General features: G+C 36.8%; 1 protein-coding gene across 2 annotated transcripts; it reads left to right on the top strand.

Moving 5' to 3' along the window:
• The first annotated feature begins 845 nt into the window (after positions 1-845).
• LOC116292086 (protein C-ets-2) lies at positions 846-10,867 on the top strand. Of its 2 annotated transcripts, none has more exons than XM_031699322.2 (3): positions 846-1,323; positions 7,285-7,433; positions 9,805-10,867. In XM_031699322.2, the coding sequence occupies exons 1-3, from the start codon at positions 1,133-1,135 to the stop codon at positions 10,026-10,028; spliced, it is 564 nt and encodes a 187-aa protein (XP_031555182.1). In that variant the 5' UTR covers positions 846-1,132; the 3' UTR covers positions 10,029-10,867. The 2 variants fall into 2 exon arrangements, with proteins under 2 accessions (XP_031555182.1, XP_031555183.1); XM_031699323.2 differs by lacking the exon at positions 846-1,323 and adding an exon at positions 6,833-6,989.
• Positions 10,868-10,920: the final 53 nt, after the last annotated feature.

Genomic DNA, 10,920 nt, shown 5'->3' on the forward strand with positions numbered 1-10,920 from the left:
GCGTCCAGTGGTTGTTCCAAAACATAAATTCCTGCGTCCAGCCCCCTCCCCCCCAATTACCCAGTGCTCCATCCTTTTAAAAAGGTGTCTAGGCATTAACTAGTCGGTAATAAATATAAAAATAGATATAAGATGCTCTAATACATAATTCTTGAGTGAACTACGAAGAATCTCATGCTTTGAGTTTTATAATAAAGTTGGCGCCGCTCTTGATTTGAACTGACATCCAAAAAGCGCGAGTAAATGACATTTAACGACTCCATTGCACAGGGTTTCTTATCAGTGATATAATTATTGGATACGAGAGCCATATCAATAACAAAATTTCTAGTCTAAATTGACAGAACGAATATGAAGAAATAAGACGTCAATCACCGATCATCCCTTCAACCCAGACACCACTCTTCGTGGTATTTCCTGAAAGAGTTTTTTTTTTTTGACATCCTTGCCGTATGTATCAGTTTTTCATGGCGATCACTACGGATATCTATAATCGCAGCTTAGATCACCCGCCAAATTAATTACATCAAGTAAGCCAAGCAAGAAAAATAAATACTCAATCTCATTGTACGAATTTCTAAATGTCAAGTTAATTCTCGATGTTTGATTAGATCGGCTAGGGTAATTTAACCATTGACTTTTTTGTCAATAAAATTCAATGCCTTACCGTGAGCTTCAAAATACCCCCTTTTGTCTCGGACTTCCGGTCACAAATACGCTGTTGCGCGTCAGAGTTTCCGGTTTCCTGTCGGTTTCCGACGTGTTGCCGATAACACCTCACGTTCAATACCGCAAAAAAATAACAATTTTCAGTGGCTTCAACTCTGTTAATAGTTTTAGCCAACAATACGACAAAGAAGCCTCCAGCCAGGCGGATTTTTGGAGTTTAATTTTACCAAAGCGAAAGGAATTTATCTGGAGTAATCTATAATTTGATGGAGTGTCGAGACCTCCTCACGATGTCATTTCCGGTCTACTCGAGTAAGGTCAACTCGCTAAGCCCAAACTACAATTGCACATGTTTTGACAACTGAACATTGGCTCTACTACTGGTTATTAACTGGGCGTGCGAACATTACCAACGGAAATACTAAGATTTAAAAACACACTTTATATAGTACAGTCTTATAGTATGTATGCAAGGCAGGACTACCAAGTGTTTAACAACCAGTACCCCACCAACGGATATTTTCACTCTTACGAAAACGGGATCCAATACACCCAAGATACTGCCGTACCGCCTTGGACAACCCAATCTCAACCACTACAACACAAGATGGTTTATCCTACAGAAACCTACAGCCAGACCAATACTAATTCAAGGTAAAAATAATAGATTCGTGCAGTTATATGTATGTCTAGGTATCCTCGCAAGCAATTGAGGCAACCCGCGCAAGTACAAGTAGGAAACCTAAATGCTAGCGACTACTTAAAAAGTGTAAAAATCTAATTATATCTAAGTATGATAACGATTATCAGAGAGGCAACACGCCTTGTATATATATATATATACTTGTACCTACTCACAACCATCTACAAGCCACTAGTAACCTCAATTACCATTCCCGGTCACAACTGTTGTGGTTTCCGTGTACGTATGCCGCGCCGGCCGTCATAATCCTTGACTCAGCATCATTTATAGCATTGGAGTTCATTCCGCCTAGCGTAAAATCCACTAGTCATACGTTACTGCGTCCTGTATCGGCTTCAGAGCTTTATTCTTGCTCTCTCTCCGCTTCTAAAAATCACGATTTTGTGGATATTTTATTACTTTATATTGATTCTACTATCTTTCCAAGGTAAGAGGATTAGTATTTTTCATTCAAGTTATTTGGAAATAATTCAATATTATTGCTCAATTTCGCCTTAAAAATTAAATTTTAAACTTTCTAATTAACCATCGTTTCCGCGGAAATTATAGCAACTCGTTTCCTTTGAATTTTGTTATAATGATGTTTATTCATTTTTGTTGTAGTTATTATCATTGTTGTTGTTGTTTTTCTTTCGTTTTTATGCTTTCATTTTAGCTTTTTATTGATAGATTTTAATTTTTCATTCCATTGAGATGAAAAAGTTTGGAAACTCGCGCTTCAACTTTCGCAAGGCTTCTTGAAGCAAAAAAGCTAAGAATTTAATTCAGGAAAAACGGTTTTTCGCTGAATTTCTTATTAAAGTAGGATTTACTGTTGTTATAAAATGCCACTGCTTAGTGTTTCAGCCGGCTAAATCGACACTCGCTCACTGACACACACGTACAAAATGAGCATACGAATTTTCAAATTAAAATCAAAGTTCGCTAAGAAATGATACTTATTCATTTGTCTCCTTGAGTGTCGTTTTTAAGAGCAGATGGACAGCAAAGTTTACGCGCTTCTGAGACGCTTTTTAAATAGGTTTTTTTTAGTTTTACGACGACGATTTTTGTCTTCGATTCGCTGACTCAGATTACCCTTCTTGAAGAGGTCTTCATTATGCCCTCCATTAACCTGAACGGAGGATCACTCCTCGCAGGGTACACTCAGATTAGCTCACGTTCACTAAATGACACAAACACATACTTTTAATTTTTTTGACTCGAATTTACTGTAAAAAAACTTTAGTGTATTTGAGACTGAGAAAACCAAAACAAGAAGTCGAAGTTCAAAGCGAAACATTCCATAGTGACTGTGATTTCCCATCTCTATTTCCTTTGGTATTGTATATTTCGCACGTACATTACCGCTCTAATTTCCTCTACTCTGACCACGTCCTCAGCGGAGAGAATTATGCGGTTTTCGCATTTTTTTATGAGAACCATTGAATATTGACTAAAATCACGCTACAGTCACTCAAGCGAACTTACGTCTTATTCTATTCTTTTGTGATAGCTCAATTCATTATAAGAATGCGGTATTTAATAAAGAAGTAAAAATGCGTTGGTAAAATTTTTAATTTCAGTAAAAGTTGTCTATGCTGATTCTATTCTCTCTTGACAACATTGTGTCGATGGCAGAAATTTTCACTTTCGAAATAAAAAGAATCCTTTACAAAAAAACTACTATTGCTTTAATACTCGAAATGATTCTTCGACAAATTCCTTCAACAAAACGAGGGTCCTTGATTTCTGAGTCCATTCTACGATGACTGAATGTTACGGAAATAAAACTCAAGCTATTTCACTACAACATGTGTCGGCTAAAAATTGACGAATATCTTATCTTGGATCGACCACGTTTGTGTCTGCCTGTGGCAAGACAAACCACTACTTGCTAACCAAGATACGGAAAGGCTTTCACTATAATGAAACTGTAACTAATTGTGCCTTGAACAACCTGAATCGAGGTATTGTTTCTGTTATTGTGGGAAGGGTGTGGGTCTCTGAAAATGAGGAAAGTATCACTTTTCTATGCTTTAGACTCATGGAACGCTGTTTCATGATCAAGATATGAAGAAGCGAATGTTCTTTACTGTAAAATTGTTATTCTACTGTTTTATTTGTGAGGAACTTGTTTAGAAAGTGAATATGAAGTTGAACTGAGACAAGAAAACAACCATTTTCACGTCGAACAATCTTTAATATAAATCTTTAATTTTTAGTGAGGAAACGAAGGGAGAATCAAAGAAATACAAATGAAAGTGTTGTTTGAAACAATTTCGTCCAATTTCGCCAAATAAAAAATAATTCTCAAAGATGGTTAGTTTAGCTTCACTGGATAAATTTGTAGTTGAATTGAGCATCAAAAATGTCTTCAAATATCGTATAAATTGAATAACAGAACAGTTTTGAGATTTCGTGTCTAATAATTTAGCCTCAGCCGGGTGTGAGAAGATTATCTTGGGATGAATTTTCATCACGAATATATACTTCCCTTCAGTTGTTATGTCTATCTACCAGAAAGCCAACCACTTTTAAGCAGCTTTTCGTAACGAAAGCGAAAAGATTTGAAACAAATAAAACAAAACACTTTTAATTCAAATTCGATAGAGAAAACCAACATTGATACGATACGTCTACTGACTGGAAAGATGGACAGTTCTCTAATGAATGTATATTGGTATACTTGGAGTACATTTTAGAATATTGTAATTGAGTTGATTGAAAATCCTTCGTCCTTTCTATGTACGATTTATTAAAACGAATTGCCAGATTTAAATTTTTTTTTTTCCTTTTTGCCTGGGTTCAACCATTGAGGGAGTATTTTATTCAGTTATATTTTTTCGTTGCTTTATCTTCCTCGTTTTTTTTGGAATAAATCAATCGCTATTTGTGGAAAACAAGATCATCGATCATCTACTTATTATTCATTTCGATACTCAATTTCATTTTCATCTATGCAAGAGGAATATCACTGTATTTTCAGTGTTTGCAGCTGAAGTCGGCCAATTTTTCTCGCACGTTTAATCAATTTTTTAAAAAGAAATTCTAATAGACAAAATATCATTTTCGATATGAATAAAAAGTAGCACATTTTCAGAACAATTTCTTTTTGTGCAACGACCTCGGCTTTTCACTGAGAAACGATACTAAACCTAGCGCTAGAAAATACAGAGAAAACGCAGTCCTTTACTGTTGTCATTTGAATGAATCCTTGTCTAAAATTAACCAAAACATAGCTCAACTTTGTGTATAAACCTCGCCCTACATTACTGTCGTATCTCTTGGTGATGAATGTATATCCGCTTCGAGGAAGGGAAGGAAACAGGGAGAGGTCGATCCTAAACTTCTCCAGCTATTTCCTGTTGTAGAACTAGAAACTATCAAATTTAAAGTGTATTATATGGCAACTCCCAAGTCTACTACAAGTGATACTTATAGTTTTAAGCTTTGCTATCAAACGGCTGTTCAGTCAAATAACGAGAATAGTAGAAAAATGAAAACGTTCGCTTTATTGTGACTTTGAAATGGCTTCCAATTTAAAGCAAAAAAACAAAAACAAAGACGGCCCAACCAATCACAGTGTATTCCGGAATTCGGAAACCATTTTAATGTTGTCTCTTCTTTTAAATCTCATTCGTATGGATGGAAAACTGGAATCAGTTCCACTGAAAACAAACAGAAAAAAGTCCGAGTCGTTTTAGAAAACAAACAGGAAACGACAATGCTCGACAGACTTTAGAAGCTCAAGAAAATTTAAACTTAATTGTCTAGGAAATTATATTCTTTTCCGGGGTCAAAATATATTGGATTTATTAGTCTTCCTGAATGCCGACAAGAGGAAACAGACCCAGGATTTTCCTTAATATATCATTTTAAATTATTAGTTTCTATAGAATCGATTTCTCCGCTCCGGCCGAGAGAACAACGATGGGGCCTAGTACAGATACGAAAGAACGAACGAAAGAAATAAACGAACGAACGTGATTTTCGTCTGCTTGTGGTTTTCGCGCCACTGCCAACCGGAAACTTGGTTTTTTGTCGCTTCCGAGAGTGCATAACACAATGTATGATTGGGGATGCAATGGTTAAGACATTGGGACGTCATCAAACTTATACAAGCAGATTTATATTAATCACCAGAAGCCACACGACGACATGAAATGACTAGCAAAAGCCTCGGTTGTATGTCCGAAGAACATTCATTCTCGGAATCCGGAAATTCCTTATATGAACGTGCTGTGCTGTTCCTCATAAGGACTAATAACGTGAACGGCTTGAATCCAATTATGCGCACAGACAACTTGCACATTTGAGATCCAGAAAAGGGAAAATATTAAAACAACACGAGTATATAAATAGATAAGAGTGGTGTACCTTCCCGGATAGACACTCTTTCTTTCTATATCTGCCAGTGATGTGCCACCAGACTCTCCATCAGTGAACACAATATCGGTCACGTCCGTTATCTAGCCAAGCATATCGTCAACAGAAATAGGCCTATTTCTATCACGATTATTTTTAAACCAAGAATACCTTTTCAGTTCTTACTACTAATGATAACACTAAGTTAGATATCTTGACCATAACTTGGTGGATTTTTTCAATAAGAAGCTTTAAAAGTGCATAAGGAGAGATAACTAGCTAGAAATTATGAAAAAAGGGTAAATTTTACACCGTGGAAAGATGAAAAAACTTACTGACATTTCGGACGCTAGCCCTTCGTCGGAGTAAACTGAAGAGTATAATTTATTTACTCGCAATTACTCCCAATTATTTTGAAACAAAAATACTTTTTGGATTCTTACTACTACTACTAATTTTACTCATCTTGTTATCTATTTTAACCATAACTTCTGTAATGTTTTTCTTTTGAAGAAGTTTTCAAAGTGTAAAACGAATTTACTCAAAAAGATATAAATAAGTCAATGATGTTGTTCAGTTTACTTTACGTCAGTTCTTATGATCTAAGTGCTAAGAATCACTACAAGTGTTTTTCTCGAATCGCTTGAGTGAAAAACAGCAAGATTTTAAAGAGCTTAACGTTTTGTGTGTGTGTGTGTTTGTGGAGTACATCCTTTCCCATTTATAAAACCATATAAAGGGACGCACAAAAGACGTGGCCGCCATGTTGGTTGACAGGACAAATCATTTGTCAAAGCCAACCAAAATGGCGGCTATGATCCGTCACATACACACTGCACACACTGGAATGATCGATGTTAAACGCATCTCGATTTCCTGGTTTTTTCATCGCGTGATAAAGTGGTATTAGGAAGCATAGAAAACCGATGAGACGTGAGACAAAGGAAAACGGAAAGGATTACTTGAAACCTTTTTTCTTCTTAAGCGAGAACGCCTCATTTCTTAGCAAACCCCTCCTAGTAGACACGGCGCATATTTTTAATCATTTCCGTGCGGGGGCGTTTGTCGTGCGTACGACCTTAAATTGTATTATCCCTACGTCATTATAAATCTTGGTATAGTTCATAGAGCGCATCATTCACCGCTACACACTCTGCTGACTCAGAACTCTATACACTTTAGACTTTATACACATACATTTCAACTGATTTTGAAGCTTAAAAAAGTGAAGGAATTCCACTTAAATGGCGTACATATCTACTCTTCAAATGTATGTATTTAAAGCAGATTATATTATACGACATACGGTAATTCAGATTGTACATGTTTTTGTATACAAACATATATATATGCATCTTTACGTGATCTAGACAAGCTTGGCTGGATACAATGAGTATTAACTTTTTGAGTTTTAAAGCGTCGAATCCTTGGATCTTAGTTCTAAAAGTTTTACGATATAGTTACATATTAGTGTCATGGACTTGTGGAATACATTTTATATTTATTTTTCGATTGTGGAACTGAGTCAAACATTGATAGATGTTTTGCTTTCTTTCTTTCTTTAGACTGGATCCCACAATAGCCTTCCCGGTCGCTCTACGACCCAGTGCTTTCGAACACAGCAGATTTATTGACAAGATGCAACCGGTTCACACAAGAGTGAAAAAAGAAAAATACATCGAATCGCCCCACCATGAAGAACACTTTCCTGCAGGTTAGTCTTTATATAATAAAAACAAAGTGCACTGAGAACCGTACAAAAAAATATATTCCCCCAAAGAAAGGAGTGCTTTTCCAGTCTTCTGAGCTCAGAGTAGAGGCTCATGTCATTTTTTAACGCCAATTCGAACTGGAATCAGTTTAGAAGTTGATTTTTACGGAGAGTACAGGAGAGAGAACCAACAAGCAACGCTACTCTACTCATATGAAATGAGGGTAGAGGGATCAAGCTTAATTTTTGTTATGAGAGATGTGTAGTCTTGACCATATTTCCGCTTTGATTAGTGTAGTAGCGGTTCCTTCCTCCTGTCGTATTTAAAATCACAAGACGAACAGGAAATGACTAAACATCCATAAATGATGTAATGAAATGTTGAACATGTAACAAATCCCCAGCCGTCTAATATATACAACGAATTCCTTTGTATTTAGATATTCGTTTTGAAAAGTCAACGGCAATCGATTTTTTGCGTATATTATTGAAATATGACATTCTTTTCTCAAAAAAATAAAATCAAAAAAAATTCTACCTAAATACATAATCGAGTTAGGACTACGCTTATCTTGTCTCCAAGATAATAGATCGAGGTTTCTTTATCTTTCTTATCTTGTTATGAATCGCTCATTGAAGATCAAAGTACCAAGCCTAGACTTAGCATGAGATAACCCATGTAAAAGAGACTAGACTATGGCTATTACGTCACTAACAGTACCCCTGGGGAGTCAGCATACAGATTCCTTTGGACATTCCGTACAAAGTACGAAGTCGAGATTCTAGTATTTTTAGAACTTGTCTATTGTTTTGTTAATTGGCTAATGTCTTTGGAGCTGGTTTTAATCCAGAGGTTATTTCTTCGGCAATTTTCCTATAAGACTTGATACAAGGCCACACACTAAGGGCCATAAGTTCTTTATGACAGTGCAGTAGTAGTCGTAGCAATAGCGCCCATCACTTGACACCTCACTAATGTCTGGTTCACGAAGTCTTTGTACTTATAAACAGGATTATTCATAGGAATGACCTTGGCTGTCTGTTCACAAACTATATAATGATAGGTTTTGGCTTCTAATACAATACATCGATGAAACTTAGACAATAATCGAGTCAGTCTGGTATTATCCCACGAGACGTTGAACCGGCTTGAGGACACTTATGGAACTTTGTATTTTAGTGGAGTATATTTTTGGAAACAATCAACACCAGTCAGCCATAAATAGGGAACGAGCCTTGAAACGCCTAAGAGCATGTGACGGATCACGCGAGATGACGTCAATACAACAGGGTGAGGAGAGGTCTGAGTTAAGAGGGGAGGGATGGAGTGATGCTCTATATATAGGATTCCTCAGTAGGAATTTTAGTTCAAAAAATGGAGAAAGGTTTATTTACGAACCAAGTCAATCTCCCCTTCCCTCAGGGCTGCGCCCTCGTGCAAATCCAAGAAAATCGACGTGACGGGAAGGATACCAAAACCGGAGTTTTGAAATTAAAATCAGCAAAGAATGTTTGATAAAATGATTACAAAAGTCTCTTCCAGTTTACATGCGCACGCAACTTTGAGAAAAAAGTTTTGCTGATGATCAAAATTGAAATGAAAAAAAAAAGCATTTCCGTCCGCTTACCAATATTAACGAATTGAATAAAGTCATAAATATCCGTCAAAATTCACGGAAATAATAAAATATTGGCGCCATAAAAGCATACCGTTTTACGTCAACTTATTTATCTCGTCTCCATATCAGTCACAACTCTGTAATAACTTCTCCTTTCCTTTACTTATTTATCTTATGCATTTGTCGCCATCACTTTCCGTGCTTATATCGAGATTTATGAACACGCTCTGTAGGCAAGCAGAGCGCGCGGTATATCGTAGTTATTTTACGGCATTAAAAAATTTTAACATCGTTATAAACTCCAAACGAAGCGAATTTTCTAACGGATTCAAAGCTTGTTGCTAGATTCGTCGAAGCAACGGTTACTATGGCTTCAGGTTTTCACACGAAAGACAATCATATTTTAGCTTGTAGTTCAGGTACCTTAGGTCAGGTATATGTTGGTTTGACCAGTCTGTCAACGGAACTTAAATTTCTAGTACATATCAGTTCGACGCTTTATTACGTGAACCTAACACGAGGGGCATAGCAGGAACAACGAAAAACAAATTAGCAGTTGCCTGCACTCTGAGTTCTTGTTTCTAAACCTCAATTAGTCGAGTGTCGTCTGCGTATAGTGTACTTCATATTTTGTTAGAAGAAGAAAAAAAGAAGAGAAAAGAAAAGATGAGGGATTGAATACCCATGTAGTAAATAGTTCTCTATTTCCATGTTTGAAGCTTTGATTAATCTATACATTGTCTTTTTCCCGACAGCTGATCCCCGACTGTGGACCAGAGAAGACGTCGCAAGATGGTTGCGATGGATGTCAGAGGCTTACAGCCTAGACAACGTAAAACCGGATCGCTTCGAGATGAACGGTAAAGGACTGTGTCTTATGACTATGGACATGTTCGTCTATCGTGTACCTGAAGGAGGGAAACTTTTGTATACTGACTTCCAAAGACGTCTGCGCTTAGCTGTTGGCTCGTCCAGTTAGAAAACAACAACGTTAATAACTGTACAATAAGGAGACTTGAAAATGCAAATACGGGATGGGGTTTGATGTGTGTGCGCTCAAGGAAAATGCATTTCTGAGGGTTTAAGTTTATTTTTATCAAGATGGTTCGTTTTGTCGTGTTGCAAGGAAACGTGCGAAAAGGCTAGTGAAGCAAAGAGGCAAAAATCAAAGCAGCATTAGAGAAAAACAAAAATGAAAGTGGCAACAATCGATATGACTTGGTTAATGCAAGATATCAGAGCTGTAAGTGAAGAAGGCCTCTCTCTTGCTCGGATTGAGTGGCTCATACCGCATGGCCGTGTCAGACATTCTCAAATTATATCTAATAATATATATGGTCAAAGAACAAAAAATCTATTTAACTTAAAGAGTCCATTTTGAAAAGCACCCAAGCATCTAGAGATTCTAATTTAGTTCGAGATTCATGTACGACTGAATGACTAAAGCCTTGGGTTAAGGCAAATGGGTATCGGGGTGGATAGATTATCACGGAATAAAAGTGCGGCCAACTGTGCTTGGTTTCTAGCGATTGTTAAATCTGCAGCTACTGAATCCAGTAGCCTAATTAATGGTCTCGACTCGCTACCATTTATAAGAACGACCCAGAGCTCAAGCCATAACTAGATTATATCTATCTATATCAGTTGTCATCGCCAATAACACTGATAACAATACCTACTGATAACTCGACTCACGATTCATTCATGTGACAGATATTTGCCAATACGTTTTGTTTGATATTTTGTGTAAATAACGCATTCGTAAGAGAAAACTAACTCGCATAAAACGTGTAAATAAATATTTTATGAAGAAATATATCTATGTTTCAAGTCACTTTTTTTTGGGGGGGGGAAGGGAGGGGGCCTGAAAA

Source organism: Actinia tenebrosa, unplaced genomic scaffold, assembly GCF_029948245.1.
Source record: "Actinia tenebrosa isolate PJP-AT-01 unplaced genomic scaffold, QUT_ActTen_1.0 PGA_scaffold0__85_contigs__length_37466705, whole genome shotgun sequence".
NCBI lineage: Eukaryota > Metazoa > Cnidaria > Anthozoa > Actiniaria > Actiniidae > Actinia > Actinia tenebrosa.

Excerpts from the sequence above, each read along its gene's own strand:
- LOC116292086 (XM_031699322.2), top strand. The coding sequence starts at position 1,133 with ATGTATGCAAGGCAGGACTACCAAGTGTTTAACAACCAGTACCCCACC. Across the intron at positions 1,324-7,284 it reads CAGACCAATACTAATTCAAG|ACTGGATCCCACAATAGCCT; the intron begins GTAAAAATAATA and ends TTCTTTCTTTAG. Across the intron at positions 7,434-9,804 it reads TGAAGAACACTTTCCTGCAG|CTGATCCCCGACTGTGGACC; the intron begins GTTAGTCTTTAT and ends TTTTCCCGACAG.